The sequence below is a fragment of the Setaria italica genome, chromosome VII (genome assembly GCF_000263155.2).
Source record: "Setaria italica strain Yugu1 chromosome VII, Setaria_italica_v2.0, whole genome shotgun sequence".
Taxonomy (NCBI): domain Eukaryota; kingdom Viridiplantae; phylum Streptophyta; class Magnoliopsida; order Poales; family Poaceae; genus Setaria; species Setaria italica.
Genome location: NC_028456.1, coordinates 18,101,338 through 18,121,240, shown reverse-complemented (window position 1 = coordinate 18,121,240; position 19,903 = coordinate 18,101,338). Strand labels below are relative to the sequence as shown.

Below are 19,903 nucleotides of genomic sequence, written 5' to 3'. Positions count from 1 at the left end.
TTTTTTTTTAACAAACAAACGCACAAGATCAATGGCCATGCATGAGGTACGTAGCTAGCTGCTGCCATGAAGAAAGCACAGAGGAGACACAGGCGAAGCACACAGTGAAAAGCTATATCTCGGAGAAAGCATAAAGATGGCACACACGAGATGCTAGCCGTCTCATGCAAAAAAGACGAGCGTGCATGCTGCCTGCCTGCCAGCCGCGAAAAGGAGCTCCCAAAAAACTACACCGAGCAAGCACCGACTAGGACCGAGGACGAGAGCGCGAATCCCACTTGCTATTATATTACTCCTCCTTTTCTTTGACATCCTTTTAAACAAACAATAACCAGCAGTAAAATGCTAGAATTTGAGTAGATAATAACTGTACATGCTGTTGATATTAGCATTTTTCACATTTTATTGGAATGCAAACCAGTGATCATATATGCATGTCAAGTGGCAACTAATTAAAACCCGAATTTCATGACACACAAGTCGATTGTCCATGACTAGCTCTCCTCTAAATGCAAGTACAGTAAAACACAAGAGGGATCAGTGAAAAATAAGGCAAGCCAAACTGATTAATAAGGTTGATAGAAGAGATGATAACACTAAATAGGTAGCTAGATCTCTTCTTGCACCAAGCAGCAGCAATCCAGCAAGCATTGCTCACACACCCGTGTACGTGTGAGCATGCAAGCACGTGCCAGCTCTACCACACTCACTCACACTCACACAAGACGGAGGCAGGCAGCATCAGTAAAAAAATCACTGACCTCTCTCTGATCACACACACAAGCACACAAGCACGCACTCACTCACTCTATGATCGATTCACTCACTACTGAACTGTGGATGATGTATTACTTTAATCTGCCCTACAATAACTAGCTCCGAGCAGCGGCTAGCAATAATGGCGCCGCGCGCGCCGGCGGCGAGCTCAGAGCCAGAGCGCGCCGGCCTCCTTGAGCAGCGGCACGAGGGAGCCGTTGATGTGCGCGGCCATGACGCGGTCCATGGCGCCGACCAGCCTGCCGCCGATGAACACGACGGGCACGACCGGCGCCGCCCCGGGCCCGGCGGCGGCGCCGAGGAGGCAGGCGAGGGCGCGCTCCAGCTCGCGTCCCCGCGGGTCGAGGTCCAGCTCGTGCACCGCCGGGTGCACGCCCATGCCGCAGAGAGCCGCTTCACGGCGTGGCACATGCAGCAGGTGCTCACGCTGAACACCACCACCGCGCTCTCCGACGCCAGCCGCTCCACGCGCTCCGCCGCCGTCTCCGCGGCCGCCGCCGGCGCCACCACCGGCATGTACCACGCCTGCTCCGCCGCCGCCGCGCCGTACTGCATTGTCGCTCTCTGTTCGTTGCCGCCGGTGCTTCCTATGCTATGGCTGCTGAGATCAAAGGGCTAGCTAGCTATGCTAGTAGCTAAGCGGCCGGTGTGCAATTTGCGAGAGCAAGGTCGAGTGTGTCTTTGGCTCTTTGCTTTAGGGCTGGCAGGCTAGAGGTGAGAGGAGGTGCGCCTATATATAGAGGAGCGGGGTCAGGGGCGTCCCGGTAAATTTCTGGCGGCAAGTAGCTTTAAAGCTGGATTTAACTTGTAAGGTAGTTGTTGGTGAAGATTGTGAGGTTTGAATGTTGACGCACGCGCGCCTTATTATAAAAAGAAATGGAGCATTAGAGGCAAGTGTATTACGTGCATCTTCACAAAATCGGCAGAAAGAACTCAAAATTTCAGACAGCTGAGGAATTAATTAGGTCCAAGATCGTCTAGGGATACTTAAACAGTTACATGTCCATATGTCGCTAGGTTTCGAGACAGATATCTGAAACAAGTGAGCCTAGGCTAGTAGCTTTGGATACAGATGCATCGTTGGATGAACACACGCCTCGAGCTAGTGCATTACATCACGGTGATGTTTCCTTTGTCTCCCAGGGCAGGCCGACAGTGCATGCTTCTTCTGCTGGGCGAGCAGCTAGACCTTTTATCTTTATCGTCAGTACTGCAAAGTAGAAGCATTACTGAAAAATTGTCCAAGGATTTGATCGATGGTGGGAGCAAAGACCGGCTTTTGCTTCCACAGAGAAATGTCGTCTCAGCACCAGCTTTTCGCTTGGTTTTGTGCAAACGGTCGTTTTAAAGCTTCGTTCTGTATGCCGGTAAATGTGTGTTAATTGGGCTCATTCATCGACCGACCTGTAGAGAAACAAACATTTCTGCAATATTATTTTAGAAAATATAATACCAGGAACTCTTTTAGTATGCACATGTGACTCGAATTCTTTGTTTAGAAGTGCATATGGTACCAGATGAGAGAGAGAGGGAGAATTAGTTGGGCACTGTAGCTGACGTACGGTATTCTTTATGCAAAGCTGTCGTGTGTGTGTGGTAGTACTGCTGCCACCGCCACCTTTATCCAACTGCCACAAACTGTCGTTGGATCCACCACCTTTAGTTCGGGTCACCTGGATACTAATTAGAAGGATTAAATATAACTAATTTAAAATTAATTGCAAAAGCTGCGGCTAATTCAAAAGATGAAGGGCCTGTTCGGCTGAACTTATAAGCCGACTGAAAAGCTGAAACGGCTGATTTGTTGTGAGAGAAAAATACTGTTCAGTGGCTGATAAGCCGGCTGAATAAGCTGAAGCGAATAGGCCCGAATCTATTAAGCCTGATTAATCTATGATTAGCACATATTTACTGTAGCATCACATGGTCAAATCATAGACTAACTAGGCTTAATAGATTCGTCTTGCGAATTAGCCTTCATCTATACAATTGGTTTGTAATTAGCATATATTTATACTCTTCTTAATTAGTATCTAAACATTAAATGTAATAGTGACTAAACTTCAGTGCACGAACCAAACAGGCCTGAAGTAGTTACTCATGAGCTTAGCTCGGCGGCAGGCTGCTGTGTCGGCGAGATCATGGCGACGAATGGCCTTGTCGGTAAAAATATTTTGACTGCGATGATACGCTTTGGAGTTTGCATGCATTGCATGTTCCTCAAGGCAGCAGCACAGTATATGTACGTACGACCAAATTACCAAGTTTGCTTTGCATGCTGCATGCCAGCGATATCACGAAAGTTCCGAGCAAGGATTCACCCACATGCTAGCTACCACCTCACGGCTTTATTAGTTTACAAAAAATAATGGTCGTCAAGTACTGCAAAGACATGATGATCAAGTAACTAACCAAGTGTTATTAAACCACTTAACCAGCTCTCCTCCAACCTTTTGTGAAAGCGTGTGTGCCACTTTGCTTGGGGTCAGGTTGGGGTGGCTCCGGATCTCGAGGCGGCGCCTCGCCGGCAGGCGGCCGTCGGATCGACGCCGCCGGCCGGCCGGGGTTGGGCTGGGTCTCTACAGGTGATGGGCAAGCAGCAAGTAATAAAGGCTTGGAAAGTTGGCGCGCGCGCGCACGGTTAAAAAGCGCGCGTGCAGCGCCGTACACGTACGCATGCGAGACTTGTTGCGTTGGTCTCTTTTTATTTGCATGGACGCATGCAGGTGCCCGGCCATGGAGATCGTGCGTGCGTGATATCTTTTCAGAATTTTCACGAGGGGTGGTGGCAGCAACCAGCAAGCGTATCCAGCTGATCTCACGATCTCTTGTTTCGTGCGTTTTTCTTTCCGTACGTGCTTTGATTTGCATTGGTTTGCTTCTGGATCTCTTCTCTTTTTAAGTTTGGATTTTGATGAAAGGGCGTTTTCGTACTGGAGTTGTGTTTTATTTGCATTTGCATGCAGGTCTGCATGGTCTTTGTGTGGTGGAGCTGGCAGCGTGCAATGATACATATGGCTTTTTTCCCACGGCCATCACTGGACATAATTGGTAAGTGAGGTAAGTGCTAGCTAGGGCCGGCCACTTGGGGTTGGCCTCCACGCAATGCTGTCGATCCATGTCCATCCATCGTTGCATGCATGTGAGGAGGATGTACTGGGCTGGGGTTAGTATAAGCTAGAGTATTGCATGTGCACATCATACATGTGCTCCAGAGAGCTCGTGATCGACCACAAAATTAAATAAGCAACTGTCGTTGAGCAAACTGATCGACCATATGATGATTACTAAAAGGAAAAACAATGTCTCAATACGTACGTACAGCGCGCCCATAGCCGTAGGAACAGGAGCAGTAGTTTAGTGGCGGTATAGTACGTAGCAGGAAGCACGAGGCCGGGTTGTCAGCAGGGGTGCCCTTGTCTGCTGGTCTCCTCTTCTGCTCCGTGCTGCCGCGGGCATGCAAAGAAAGCTCGTGAGATCGAGAGAGAGACGAAAGCCCGGCGGCCACTAGGCTAAAGCGATCGACAGCAGCAGTGTACGTACGTGATCGCGCCTGCGACGGCCGGCGGCCCGAGGAAAGGCGGAGGGCGGACGTACGCCGAGGGGAAAAGCTAGAAGCAAGAGGGGGAGAAAAAGCTGGGCCGAGCCATGCACGCCGCTGCCGGCCGGCCGGCCGTTGTAGAGAGGGTGGCGCGCGGAGGAGGGAGGACGCCGCGTCCCGAGGCTGACGCGATGCGCCTTGACTGCTGACCTATTTCCGGCCGGTGGTCCTGGAGGTCGGCCGCAGGCGCACAGCTTCGGTCTCCGCCGGTCTTTTCTCCCGTGCTCACTGCGGCTTGCCGGCTTTGGTCCACGCGCGTTCCTCTCTTTCTCTCTCCTTTTCGAGCTACTACTCCATGGTCCATGCTGATGCTGGGAGTGGGAGATACGATCATGTGGCTAGATATTCAAGGTGCTTGGAGATTGGTAAACAGGCTCAGTGCTTGCATTGGGATTTAAAGTTTGAACTAGTAACCAAACCGCAGAGCTTTGCACCTTCTTGCAAGTTGCAACCATGCATGTATATGACCCTAGCCTATTGTCCTGAGGAATTGCTAAACTAAAGGGTACCACAAAGAATATAACATACAAATGAGTGACTTATCTCTCGATCGTTGGGCGCAGTGATGACAGGTCGGAGGGCTGATAGACCCATTTCCAGTGGCGTTTAGCCATCCGCAAATAATCCCACCGAAGGTAAAAAAATATACTCAACCAAATAATTTCTACTAATGGTTCTCTTAAGAAATATCCGTACAAATCCATTTTTTTCTAGTAGCGATTCTCCTATGAGTGCGCCCGATTTTTCGATCGCACGCTCCTTTTAGGATTCGAGCACAGGACCTCAAACTTCACGCGATCCTTTTGTTACTTTGTGGAAAAAAGATTTCTACAGGTGGACCACATAAGAATCTCCTGTGGAAATCGATTTCTATTGGCGGTTCCTTATGAGGTCTGCTTGTAGAAATAGACAACCCTCCACCCCACCTGCGCATGCCCCGGCCCATTTCTATTAGCGGGCTTTAATGTAATCTACTTGTAGAATTGGAGAGGGATATGGTGCCTAGACAAATCGTTTGTATACTAAATAAATGCTTTGAGTTCACTAGGGTATGTTTCTATTCATGAATTAGAGCTAGTAGTGAACAATGGAATGGTGGTTGGCTTGTAGGAGATGTAGACCCATTAACGGGTTAACGGCTGATAAGGAATAGATGGGTTACTCAATGGTATTGCGGGGAAAGAGGGAGTGGCTTGTGCCCATGATCGAGGAGGCTAGGCTATGCTACAACATCTTGGGATATGTAGATCCACCGTATAATTTGAAGAGATCCAAAATTTGAAGGTGTGGTAAGAATAATTTCGCCATTCATGTATGAAAATATGAAATTCCTATTCCTTACTCTTAAAGTTGGCCCAAGGCAAGTTGGAGGAATGGATGCAAATAACTATTTGGACCAAGAGGACAATAAAGCCAAATTGCACATTGGAGTTCAGTACTGGATAGTCCTCATCGAAACAATCAAAATAGACATATATGGGTTGTCCAAATTGAAGTCTGAATGAGAGAATCATCACGGTTGGAAGATTCAATAGTTTCAAGTAATTAAAACCCCTTTTGAAACTTCCAAAATCTCATGAGACTATGAGAGCACAGAGCAAGGAAGAACCTAGCTACTTGTCCTACAGATCGTTGTTGGCAATTTGGCACCAATCAGGGTTAGGGTCAAGTGAAATACGCTGGTTTCCATCAGCCACGCATGTGTTAAATTTATAGGAATTGGGCAGCTCTTTGAAATGTGCAATTGCAACTTGCAAGTAACACTAGGCCACAAAAGATTTTTGCTAGCGGGTAAATAGGCTCTGTGCTGGCGGGCCGAGCACCCGCAAGCAACTTTGAGCCAGCACAGACCGCTCTGTGTTGGTGGGCGACGTTAGCCACCCGCCAGCACAGAGGCGTTCTGTGCTGGCGGGTGGTTATGTCACCCACCAGCACAGATATTTTTGTGAAAAAAAAGCTCGTCCGACGCCCGCCGCTCCCGCGCCCTCCGCCACCCTCCGCACCCCGCTGCTCCCGCTGCTCACCGGCCGCGTGCCCTCGACCGCCGCTCGCCCGCACCGGCCGCGCGCCCTCGGTCGTCGCTCGCGCTCGCCCGCACAGGAGGAATGAAAGGGATAGGGGAGAGAGAGAGAGAGAGAGAGAGAGAGGAGAAAGAGACGTGAGGATAAGAGAGAGAGAGCTCGCAGATAAAAAGGAGAGAGGCAGTGCTTTTGGGTCGCCCGCTCGTCTGATGCGAATTTTCGTTTCCCGCACCACATTTGTGCCGGCAGGCACAAATATGCGCTGGCGGGTGACATAAGCGCCCACCAGCACAGTGGCCTCTGTGCTGGCGGGCCACGTAAGCACACCGCCAGCACATATGGGGCGATCTGTGCGGGCGGGCGCTCCCCCGCTGGCCCGACGAATCTTTGTGCTAGCGGATGCCAATCACGCCCACCAGCACGCTAATTTGCCTGTGCCACCACAAATCGTTTCTGACGTAGTGTAAAGAAGAAAACCTTAGGTATTGGTTATTTCCTCTGGACCTTCAACTGGGGACAAGATTCGAGACTAGTAACAAACAGTGCAAAGTCTAAACAACGGCTAGGCTGGATAATCATATGATATGAGCAATTGAGCATGATGGTCGTTTGGGAGGACCAAATCAAAACACACACACGGTGTACAAAGTGACATGTGTACAGAGCTAGGCATGATGGCTCAGCACCATAGTTATTAGGACCGGACCGGTCATCGAACCGGTGAGGTCGTCGGTTCAATAGTTCATTGGTCCAACCGTTATAAATCGGTTGAACCACCGTTCAATAGCTTTGAACCGTTAAATCAAACGGCTGCAGATACTATGAACCGGTGCATATATAATTGTTCATAAATAAAATTAGATTCAGAAAATAATTAGTAAACCATGAGTCATGACACAACCATTCAAAAGTTTTACTTAGGGTGTAAGCTTTTGCTTGAAATTGAGATGCACGTGATCTTGAGGATTTATAACTCCATAATAATCTTTCAGTGGAATCGCTTGTAATTTCAATCACAGTATGCAATCAGGTTATAGCTCATTCAAGAATTTCATTTACAATTGACTGATAGTCAATGCAAGAATTTCATTCATGTGTCGTCGACCCACTCGCAGTTCACTGCAACGCCGCCGCACGCCTTGGTGGATCCGAGCTCCCTGCGACGGACGCCTGGCGCACGCATCGGGCAAACCCAAGCGGGCGGCCAAGCCATCTCCCTCCCGGCCACAGCAGCCTCTGCTGCCCCTACTAAGGACGCGCGCTGCTCACCGCTAGCTCCGCCTGCCGCGCCGCCGCCGCGCTCGTCGTCGGTCGTCCACCGTAGCGCCGCCGCACTCGTCGTCCACCGCAGCGCCGCCGCACCCCGTGTTGGATTTGGGAAAGCTTGCTGCGGCAGAGCTAGCCTCCTGCGTCCGTCAGCGCATGTAGTCAGAACTCAGAAGCCGTTCTGGCGCTCCCTCGCGGAAGGGCGGCGGCGGCAGCAGCAGCTGCTGCTGCTGGCCTCGTGGAACGGGAAGAGATAAAGAAATGGTGGATTGATTTCTCTGTTGCGTGTGCTGGTCTGCTGGATGCTTGCCACTTGAGGATGGGTGCTAAACAATGATATCGGATGTTTGATATTAATTAGTAATTGCATAGATGGAGTTTAATTCACGAGACAAATCTATTAAACTTAATTAATCTATGATTTGATAATGTGGTGCTACAGTAACTATTTGCTAATGATGAATTAATTAGCCTTAATAGATTTGTCTCGCGAATTAGACTCCATTTGTACAATTAATTTTATAATTAGCTCATATTTAGTTCCTCTAATTAGTCTCCGAACGATTTGCCGCTGGCAGGTGAAGCGAGGAGAAAAGAGTACCCGGTTCACCGGTTCAAAACCGCCGGTTCAACGGTTTTTACCGGTCCAATCGCATGGACAGCTTTTAAGTGAACCGGATCAGTGGAGGCTCTGGTTCAGTCGAACCGCCGCCGGTCCGGTCCCTCATTACCCGGCGCCACCTTGACCATGCATGCATGCCCTTGTGGCCCCTTCTGTCTCATGACATCACGTCATCACCGCTCTATGTCCAGTGGGGCCCACCACACCATGCTGCGCCTGTGCCCTGGCTAGCTGTACTCCTTGCGTAACCATGCATGGTTTGCTTGAGAGCAGAGTAGTGTAGCTCCTGATCTTTAATTTGGGGACAAAAAGAGCAGGCTTTGCTCTCTCTCCTCTCCTCTCCGTCAAGGGCAGGGACAAATTAAAGGGACGGCAGCTTCTCCTAGCTAGTGAGGTTTTAAACTTTTGAGTGGCAGGAGCTAAATCTTGGATTTGGCCTACAAAAGGTACAATGTGATCGGGGATACGGGGCGATTGCCTCACTACAAGGATTTACAATGGGGGCTTTTGCTCCGACCCATTAATCATTGTCTATAAAGCTATAGCGCTAGCTACGTACTCCGTACATGCTAGTACCAAAGGAAAGAAAAGAGCTGCAGCTAGCGCACTGCCTTGGACAGCCTCATCGTCACAGGCGCGCGGTTCAGAGTTGTTGTCACATACGACCCTGGAACGGCATTCGTTTAGGTGTCAATGATAATGGGGTTTATAATAGCTCGTAAGCTATCTAACAATACGCCTCCATACTAACGTAACCATTTTGGGATAATTGATTTATAGAAAACAAAGCCTAACAAATGCTTTCTCGACCTATCCCATGCTTGAAAACTGCTCCCTCCGCCTTAAATTGTAACTTTTTAAGTTTCATAGCTTTTGCTATGCACATAATTTTTTTTATAAATTTAAAAAAAGCAAAACGACCTATAATTTGAAGCGGAGGGAGTAGCATGAACTAGCTAGGTACGTGGTTTTTCATTATTAAGTGTAAAATAGGCATATAAATTCGAGTTGAACAAGACTTAAACTTGAATGGTTGGAGTGTACAATTACACCTCACATCTCAACCAGTTGAACTAGACCCACTTTTTTAGATAAGTGATTCATCATGGACGGTTTGTGCTATATAAAAATCCCTTGTGATGCATTCATGCACACGATTTGTGGCAAAGAGTGGAAAAGAGATGTAGGCGTGGTCGAAATACAAAGGAGAGGAATGCACTAATTACCAGGAGACAGAGTCTTTGTTGTATGTATATGATACTCTCTCCTACCCCTAAATTTGAAGATTTCTGAGAATTTTTTAGCCAAATTAAATAAGAAGGAAAAAGTCATTCATGACCAACCGCGCTAGTTTCTGAATTGAACAACTCTTGATTATCAATGGATCGGATAGGCTAGATCATGATTGGTCAACTGATCGATCAGTAAGCGTCAAAAGGGAAGAAAGGGACCGTGTTGTGTGGATCCAATCCAATTATTCTGCTGGCCCAACCTGCTTCCCGAGAAAGAGCTGCATGTTAATGGCCTTTAGACTTTAGTGTCTGTGGCAGCCCAGCCCAAAACTCCTGCCGTCGAAAGAAGTGATCTTGGATCATATTACGGGAGGCTCCTGCCGTGAATTTTTATTAAAAAGACTATTTAAATCCAACATTTGCACCCTATCAAAAAAAATCCAGCATTTTGCACATGATAAAGCATAACATGTGCATTAATTACTATTTTAAGTAAAAGCGTAAATTAAATTATCAGGCAATATTTTAAAAAACAAATTAGGAGTAGTAGTTTCTAGTGTGGTGCCAAGAGAGAGAGAGAGAGAGCATGTACGGGAAAAGGAATGTGCAAAGCAAATGTATATCGTTGCACCCAATCATAAAAAGACTGCTTTTACCCGTGTCTTAGCTCTATGGATAACCAAAGAGAAACTTGAACTCTCTTCAATCTAGCGAGAGAAAGATAGACCTCCACCGTTGACAATGATGTTGTTTGATGTCTCCACATCATCCAACACTCTTGATACTAACTTTAATGTGCTCCCTCCATCCCAAATTATAGGTCGTTTTGGCACTTCTAAATTCATTGCTTTTCCTATATATCTAGACATAATATATATAGGTGCATAGTAAAAACCATGAACATAGAAATTACAAAATAACCTATAATTTGGAACGGAGGAAGTAGGATTTATATGCAAAGGTTTGTTATGCGCACCAAGGAAAGTCCTATATGGTTTGAACTTTTGAAGGGAGAGTCAAAGAAACCGACAAGAATTGAGCATTTATTTTGATTGCTAAAATACAAGATAAAGAGTGACTACTAGGATGGATGCATAGTTAGCCAATTTTTTCCCTTTAATTTCACCTTTTTTAACACAATAATTAAATTTCATTAGAAACGGATACATGCATAAAGGAAAGCATAGAAATAGCATCAATTAATCCACCAACCGAACCCATAACTCATACTTTACACTATGAAATGATAGAAAATTTTCAATTCCATTGAGGTAGACATAGACATATTTACATGATCCTCTTTTCCTCTACTATGGAAGACCAAAGAAACAACATACATGACACTAATAAAATTACCATAAGCTCTCAAGACAAACATGAATCTAACACATGGCAAAAGATTAAAAGCCACAACCCACTAATAAAACTTCTCAAGTGAGAGGAGAAAGAGAACTTTCTCTTAAAGCTGAGTAAAGACATGCTATTTGCTCTCTTCAATTTCATATACATGAGAATAAAGGAGCACTGAATATTCTGTGGAGATAAACCAATTTAACTCGCACAACGTAGATACTCTAGACCAGTCCTCCGCTTACAATAAAAACCCTCCCGCGTTTCCAGTGACAAAAGGAAGAGAATTTTTTCTCGCCTAACCTGCCTAGCTCGCCTTCTTGCTTCCCCTGCTCCTCTCCCTCTCCTGCCTCCCCTCCCCTCGCGCTCCCACACCAAACCCTAGCCCGAGCACCCGGGCCCCTCCCCGCCCCCCACTCGCGCCGGCCTCCGGAGCTCTCGCTGTGAGCGGCCGGGATCCGCAGGGCTCCGGTTGGGTCCCGGAGGCGTCCCGGCTCTTGGTGGGAGGGGCCGAGAAAATGGCGGAGAAGGAGGGGGCCAAGGTGGGGGCGGAAGAGATGGAGGAGCGGGAGCGGGAAGGGGAGGCGGAGGAGGTGGAGGTCAAGTTCCGGCTCTTCGACGGCTCCGACATCGGCCCCGTCCGCTGCAACGCCGCCGCTACCACCGTCGCCGCGCTCAAGGAACGCGTCGTCGCCGACTGGCCCAAAGGTCCTTAAAGATTCCCGTTCTCTTGAGCTATGGAACTCCTACGAGGCGGGATGAGCCGGCTACCGCCGTGGTGTCAAGCCCTGTGATCCATACTGCTAAGTTTGTATATCTTCAGTTGCTATTTTTAGTCCGTGCGTGTCGCGAGGAGATAGGAACGGAGGGCTTTGAAGGGGTGGGGGGGGGGCGTCGGTGCCTTCACGGTTTGGTGTCCGATTTGGGAAAAAGGAAGGGGCGCCTCCATTATTAGCAAGTGCTTCTTTTGTTAAGATTCTAGACTCGGTTGAATTGGAAGTATTGAACGCAAAGCAGACAGAGGCACTGTAATAAAGAACTGAATATGTCGCAGCAATAAGATCCTTTCCCTGACAAAAGTTCTCTGCCTCGAAGCATAGTTGACGAATAGAAGATTTGAGCTTGAACCAGTTGCTTTGTACCCTGTAAATCTAGCATCAACTATTCTGGTATTTATTCCTTATTATGGTATGCCAGAACATATCTGAAGAAATGTCAAGCCCATATGCTGGCTTCGGTTCAAACAGTAATAGTAGAGTTTTTTTATTTTCAAACTGAAATATTATTACATCCTTTGTAGATAAGTTTATGGTTCAGTAGGGTATTTGTCTATTTGACACCTGGCCATGATTGCTTTTAAAAGAACTGATGAGATTTCATCAGAACCTTGAGTGGCCTCAAGTTGCTCCAAGATCCAGGAGGGTCTTTACACATAGGTGTACAATTCCATGTTGCTATGCTGCTGGCTCAGGAGCAGTCTCAAGTTTCTTGACAAAGTAGCCCACAGTGGTAACATGATCAACACTTTAAAGTAGCCAACAGAGAGCCCAGTAGAATAAACATATAGAGAAGCTCATGGTCTTTTAACTGAGCACTTGTAGCTCCCATTGACAACAGCTTCCGTATGGATATCAATGTATCATCTTGTTTATGGGAGGGAGGGAGGGCACTCTATACTTTACTTTTGTATTCCGGAGGGTGTGAAAATGAGCGCACGTATTTACACTTCGAAGTAGATACCCATCATTTTGCTGGTGCCATATTATTGCTAGTCTTTCTCATTAGTTGAAGTTTGTTGATCCTGCAGGCTTGTATAACTGCATCATAGATTAGTATTGAGTTAGATCGTTAAATCAACAGTTCCACGATTTTGAATGAAATAATATCATTTTCCACAGAAAATTTGCCCAGAATGGGATATTTTTGAACTGCATACTTAAGATCAGTAATGCAATTAAATATTTTCCGCTGATTGTATCAGGCAAATTTTCTGCGAGCTAGGATGTGTTTTTTTGGCTGGTGTTTAGTTCTACAATGTTTATTTTCCTACCAGCTGGCTATATGATGTCTCACGATGTGTTCCTGCTTCATCAAAAGTATTACTGCAGAAACTAGTTGCATGAGCAGTTTTAGCTGTTCTGTTTCTCCGTTAATTTGTGGAGTTAGTTTGATGCAGTAAATGGCCTTACATCTATGTATGCTGCATTTATCAGTTATCAGTTCAGTTCTGGGTTTGTTAAACAATCACTCACACATTTGCCCTGCCCATATAATATTTCTAATGTAACTTTTTGTTGCAGATAAATCAGTTAGCCCAAAGACTGCTAATGATGTGAAACTGATAAGCGGAGGCAAAATTCTAGAAAATGATAAGAGTGTTGCACAGTGCAGAGCACCTTTTGGTGATCTTCCCAGTAGTGCTATCACAATGCACGTTGTTGTTCAACCATCATCAGCCAAATCAAAACCAGGTGAGTTGCAAGTTTTCACACTTAATGAAATGGTTACTTATTGAATTTGACCTCTCTCATCCAACTCTATAGACTGGTAGCTTTGTTATAAGTATCATTGTATCAAGATGCGTAAAATTCCAGTTCTGCTAATTATAGTTTCAGTATTTTTTGGTTGCCTCTATTGCTTTATTTTACTTATGATTTGTTTTCTTTTCCTTTCTAAGGTTCACGCTTTATCATGCTGCCTTCATTTTTGTTGGATCTATATTTTCAGAAGTGTGTTCTTTTGGTTTCTATAAGAGTACTTTGTTTCAGAAATGTAGAAGGTGTTGAGCTGAGAATTATACAAATTTGCTACTCGTAGGGAGATAGAGAAGCTACAATCTGTTCTATGATTTGAGATTAAATGCAGGGCTTACTGAGTCAATTTTCAAGAAGCTGTTCCCCCAACTTGTGCTGCTAAGCCATAATATCTTGATTTTCTGGCCAAGTTCTCAATCAAGCCTGTTTGGTTGCTAGCCACATCTTGCCGCGCCACACGTTTGTCGCACCACAGATTCTTAAGCATGTGTTTGGTTTCCGCCACAAACTGTGGCTTACAAACATTCTTAGCCCCTTGCCCCACGTGTTATAGACTCATTTTCGTACCAAACTTTGCCACAAGTGTGGCTACCTTTTTGTTCTCCCCACTTTTTTTCTGGCAGCCCCACTTTCCCTAGAGTTAGTTGTGCAAAGTTAGGCTTTGACAAGGAGATAATATGTGGCAGGAAGGAAACGAATGGATAAGGGGCAAGCAAGCACCAGATAAGTGAGGGAAAAAAAAGAGGAAAAGAAGTGGGAGAGAAAAAAGAAAAAAAGAGAGGATAAAATAGTATGGAAAAGAAATAGAAATAAAAGAAAAAAAAGAGAGAAGAAAAAATAGGAACGCAATGGACATTTGACCTCTTGTAAACTGACTGTTCACACCCTTTTATTCAAATAATGAGCTGGTTATGGTTCACAGCTAGCCTGATTTGATAACTACGTGTACTAGCTACTGGCTTCTTCATTGCATCGACTCTTTGGAGCTGGGGTTCAAAAGTATGCATGTAGGCTTAGCCAAAATAGCCAGTTTGTTTCCGCAGGCCATCCAGTGGTCTAAATCAATTTCATTGAGTTGGCTCCTATTGGAGTAACTTTTTCAGGCTTTGTACATTATACTTCTTAGATGGGCATCCAACTCAGGGTTGTTTACGTCCACATGGTTGATCTCTTTCTCTTCTAGTTTTCTGTCTTCTATTTCTCCATTATGTGTCTTCTCATCGTTTCCCTCCTGTTAACTTATACTAGTAAGGAAAATTCGAAAGCATGGCTCCCAAAACCATCTTTGGGTGTAAGTTGACCCGCTTTTCTTAGTTTGAGGGTTTAAAATACTCGATGTCATCGACATTTTGGCAAAGTTCAGATGTGTAAAGTAGACTATTCCTTGATGATCGGATGTTTATTTCTTGGACACCTCGTAGTCCCATGTTTTTTGTTGGATGACCCAATTTGTCATTCTTTTTCAGTAGCCTTGTTCTTATGACTTATGAGGATTGAGGGATAGGGGTGAGAAACCAGCTGATTCCATTTTTAAAGTGAAATAAAAAGAGAACAAAAGATAACCAATGGGCTGTTGCTAGGATAATCCCATTCCTCAAACTAATTGCTCTGCAAGTGGAGGAATTGCATGTCAGCATATCCGACGTTGAAAACTGAGTAATTCTCAAAACAGAATGAACACTGCAGCACTAATTCTGGAAGTTTGGATACTCTTCATTACTTGGTCTTATGCAGTTGATGGGTTAAGCTGAATTGTCAAAACTTTGTAAGTTGGCAGTTCATGTTAATCTCATATCCTGAATGTTGTTATCTCTGTTACTCTCTTCTGACAGATAAGAAGGCCAACAAGTTGCCCAAAACTACTCGCTGCTCCTGTACAATACTATGAAACTATTATGCGTCCACGAGACCAACAATAATTTGTATGTCCACCTAAAGTCCTTCAGAGAGACTATGAGCTCAAAGATCGAAGAAGTCTGGTGTCATGCTCTGTCAATGGGTGGCAATGGCGAAAGACGATGCCCATATGTTGTAAGCTACTGTTGTAATTGTAACCTAGGTACAAAGAGTCGGTCCCTCTGCCATGCGGATAGGGAAATAGTTTGCAGTGGTTGTCGTGTTTTACCCTACAAAATGTTCAATATGATGTACAAGATACACACACGCTATTCTGGGTGTAGTAGACCTTGTTGCTGCTCTACCTTGTCAAGGTTTGTTTCAGAGTTGAGGTATCCTGTTGGGCAAAGAGTCAATATGAATCTGATCGATTGCTTCTCGAAACATTTTGAACATTGCCATATCCTTCCGTTTGTCTTCATAGAAATGGATTTAACTTAACATTTCTTATCGGCTTGTAGCACTTTGTTATTGAAATTCACGACTTAATATACTTACTGTAATAAGCTGCTACAATGACACAATGGCAGGTATTGAATTTTAAACGGTCAAATTTGGCCGCTTTTTGTAAATGAGCTTAGTTGACATGAACACTACAACAATGACATACTCATCCAACAGAGACGCAAGCCGCACGATTGGTTTTCTCGCAGGAATCGTAAAGCCCTGGCAAACACTACTGCTCCCTTCCCTCCGCGCTCCCATGCCATGGCAGCGCCATCCTGGAGGCCGCGCCGCTGCTGACCTGCCCCTGCCCTGACTGCTGAAGCACCTGCGAGCTCGAGCTGCCGTCACCGCGCGCCGCCGCGTACGTCATCTGCCGCCCGCCCAGCTGCCACCCAGCGGCCGCCGCCATCATTTCCTGCTGCTGCTGCTGTTGCTGCATCAGCTGCAGCTGACGTATCACCGTGGCCGATGCCAGCGCCTGCTCGCCGGGGCCCATCTCGCCGCGCGATGCCGCCACCGCCATCATCTCCTCCTGCTGCCGCTGCTGTTGCTGGTGCTGCATCAGCTGCATCACCGTCGCCGGCGGGAGCGCCTGCACGCCGGGAACGCCCTCGCCGCGGGACGCCACCGCCGCCATCATCTCCCCCTGCTGCCGCTGCTGGTGCTGTTGCTGCATCAGCTGCATCAGCGCGGCCGGCGGGAGCGCCAGCTGGCCGGCGGGAACGCCCTCACCGCGCGACGCCGCCGCCATCATCTCCTCCTGCTGCCGCTGCCGCTGCACGTGCTGCATCATGACAGCCTGTATCAGTGCCTGCCCGCTGGAGCCTCCCTCGCCGTGCGACGCCGCCGCCGCGAGCGCCTGCCAGGCGCCGGCCGTCATCATCGTTTCCGACGGCTGCTGCTGCTGCTGCATCATCGTCAAGGCCGGTGCCTGCGCCTGCCCGCGGGAGCCCCCTTCGCCGCGCGCCGCGGCAGCCAGCGCCTGCCACGAGGCGGCGGCTGGTTGCACCGCCGGCCACGCCCCCGAGGCCTGCGCCTGCGCGAGCGCCGCCATTCGCGCGCGCAAGGCGGCCTCCTGCTGCTCCCGCTGATGCTCCAGCTGCTGCTGGTGCTGCACGAGTGCCGCGCGGACGCGATCCATCTGCCGGCGCTCGTCATCGTACAGCGCCTTCTCCAGAATGAGCTGCTCCTCGGCGCGGTGGAAGCCCGCCGCGCGCTCCCGGTTCATGACGTTGAAGGTCAGCACCTGCTTCTCGAAGTGCTCGAGGAAACCGTCCACCTCGGCGCCCATGTCGTCCTCCCATTTCTGCGCGCTTGAATTCTCTGTCGTGGTGGCGACGCTGCTGCCGCCGCCGCCAACGGTGGCGTCAATGACGCCGTCGTCCTCTTCGTAGTCCGCGAAGACGTGATACGGCAGAAGCCTGCCAATGAGGTGAAGAAGATTGTTAGTCATGCCAACAATTTCCAAATTCCAACTAGTGAGAACAGGACACCAATATTGGTAAAGTATGAATAATTCTTCGTATACTTAGTCTCAAAAACATATATATGAACTAAATGGCAGAATATGCATGTTGCTATCCTCACTGTTCTCTTTTCAGCAGGTGTAATGTGAGGTCTCATTAAGATTGCAATAACTAGATCTTTTCAGGTTGCATCTAGCACATATACATGTTAATCCTACTATCCCAGTCACCTAGAACCTACAACCCATTTTCATGCCAGATAGCATGAGTTTCCAGACTGGTGTGCAAACATGCAATCCCTCCAAGAATAAGTAGAGAGTCTCTATTCAAGAAAGATCAATCATACAGTACTACAATGCATTTAACAGATGACATTCTCGCGTATAGATGTACGGAACTGTGAATTTAGAAACAAAGGGATGAGCTGTTTTTGTCAGATTATAGTAACTTGACAACAGTAGTTCTATTCAATAAATATCGGATTCAGAAATAACGCGTGCCAGGTAATATGTGGTTAACAAAATTAATCATCAAAAGATAGCTGATGTTCTGATAGGTAACACTATTATTCAGTTATAATTGCAGGTTTTTAATCTAGGGATCTCCCTCAACAACTTTGTCAGTTAAGAACCAACCGTATTTCAGATATTCTGTCAGAAATCATCAACGTGGAATTCACAATTCTTGGTCAGGTTAGTTCCCTATTTATCATAGGTAGATTGATCCCCAGATCCAGAAAATTCTTCACTTTGATTATTCTCATACCATTTCAGAGTTTAGTTTTGTTCCTTGACAGATTTCTTAGGAGGTCGCTAATATCTCTCTGCATATAACTTTTTCCCCAAATCAAGCAGTACCACGTGAAAATCAAATTCGCCGCACCAAATCCTAGAGAGCAAACCACAAGCCATACGTGGAATCAACCGGGTTCACCATGACGATGAACTAATCCCAAAAACCCTTAAGCCTTAACACATATGAGATGTTCGACGAAAGATCGAAGCAGAAAGAACCGTGCATCTAACGAAAGGGAAAAACGAGATCCCTAGAACACGAGAGGAAGCCAGCAAGGCGCGCTAAACCGCGTGGTAACGGCGCCGACCACGCGCGACGAAGCAGCAGGTTCGTCGCGGCGGCGAGGAAGATCAATCGATCGGGCGCGCGCGCGCACGCACCTGCTGACGGCGTCCTCGACGGAGGCAAAGGGCGTCCGGAAGTCCGGGTTCAGGGCCTTCCACGCGTCCTCGAGCGCCATCTGCTCTGCCGCGCGCGCCCGCGCCGCCTCCTCCGCCTTGGCCTGCGCCGCCGCCGCCGCCGAGGCGAGGCCCCCGGCTCCCTGCGGCGGCGGCATTCCGGCGCCGACGAAGCCCTGCGTCGGCGGGGCCCCCCGCTGCGGCGGCTGCTGCTGCATGGCGGGTCGTGGCCGCGGTTGCGGCGGTTGCGGCTGTCGCGGCTGCTGTAGTAGTAGTAGGGCTTTGGTCTCCGAGGAAGATTCCGTGACGCTGGTCAGTGGGGTCTAGGGGTCGTCCCTCCGTCTCCTCCCGTTCTCGCTCGCTACCCTCTCTACTCTCTTCCCCTTTTTTTCGGTCTTTGAGAATTTGTGATGCTTATTATATTTGCTTAGATGTGGAGTATGTATAATCCTCCGATGATCGGTGTCACGTTGCAAATGAGCCTGCTGTTTTATTTTATTGTTTTTATATATACGAGTAACAGAACTTATGGACTGCTATTGCTCGGGCAACTGTATTTCTCGTAGTGCCTTGCAAATCTAGATAATCATTAATTTCACGAGGGAACAGCACTAGAAAAACTGTAGGGGCGTCCTTGCCCGTGTTTTAAGATTTTATTTCACATTGCAGAAAGCACGTGTAGTTTATAAAGTACAGGGCATAATTAGACGAGGCGCCGTATAAACCGTTGCTGAAGGGTCCATATGGCACCAAGAAACTATTAATTACTACAGCTAATAAATCATACGTACTATTTCTTGCTGTGATTTCCTCAATGAATAAAACTATACATTGTTGCTAGGTGCCATATGGACTGTTATTCCTTAAGGAAACCATGTTAACTTGCTAAGAAACCGTTCATTACTACCACTACTGGTGTTACTATCTTTTTTAGCATTCTACAAATCCGAGTGGTTCAAGAAGAAACCTTACTGAAAAACATATGTACTAATATTACTTTTGTTATAGACTTATAGTACGTTTATAGTAATTACATATTAAGTCAAGAAAACAACAAAAAATAAAGAGAAAATGATTAAAAAATTAAGGTTAACCGTGGGTTTTAGGATTTTTTCGTGTTGCAAAAACACATATGGTTTATAAATACATGCGGATGGGTATGTTATTGTTGCAAATGTGATGATGCCGATGAAATGCACAAGATTCTGGAAAATTGCAATCAGTATAGGCTCATTCTATAGCAAAATATAAACACAGATCTTATGCTATATTTGAATGTTGGTATCTCTTCGGAAGTTAGATATCCTAAAATCAAAAAAAAGTTCACAAGGAATTGCTCCATTCATAGGAATTTGGAGAAAATATATATGGGCCCAACCTCTTAGAAATTACTTCCATTTATGTCTATCTCCTTAAATTCATGCGTTTATCCTATATTGCATCCAAGCACTCAGTTGGAAAATTTCTATTCATATAGTATCGCAGTTCACAACCAACT

At 46.7% G+C, this 19,903-nt stretch overlaps 3 protein-coding genes across 3 annotated transcripts; 1 reads left to right on the top strand and 2 right to left on the bottom strand.

Moving 5' to 3' along the window:
• Window positions 1-541: 541 nt before the first annotated feature.
• Window positions 542-1,471, bottom strand: LOC101779411 (glutaredoxin-C5-like). Its single transcript, XM_012847611.2, is given in 2 exon segments — window positions 542-1,164; window positions 1,167-1,471. Coding segments are annotated over 2 exon segments (405 nt in total). The 5' UTR covers window positions 1,333-1,471; the 3' UTR covers window positions 542-925.
• A 9,693-nt stretch (window positions 1,472-11,164) lies between these two features.
• Window positions 11,165-15,700, top strand: LOC101779005 (membrane-anchored ubiquitin-fold protein 4). Its single transcript, XM_004975371.4, has 3 exons — window positions 11,165-11,577; window positions 13,170-13,340; window positions 15,236-15,700. Exons 1-3 carry the CDS (start codon window positions 11,388-11,390, stop codon window positions 15,289-15,291), a joined length of 417 nt encoding a protein of 138 aa, XP_004975428.1. The 5' UTR covers window positions 11,165-11,387; the 3' UTR covers window positions 15,292-15,700.
• A 275-nt stretch (window positions 15,701-15,975) lies between these two features.
• LOC101774672 (chromatin modification-related protein EAF1-like) lies at window positions 15,976-18,497 on the bottom strand (the record flags this gene model as incomplete). Its single annotated transcript, XM_004977897.3, has 3 exons — window positions 15,976-16,356; window positions 16,471-17,167; window positions 18,388-18,497. Coding segments are annotated over 3 exons (1,188 nt in total), but the record flags the coding sequence as incomplete, so codon positions are not given.
• Between the last annotated feature and the right edge of the window lie 1,406 nt (window positions 18,498-19,903).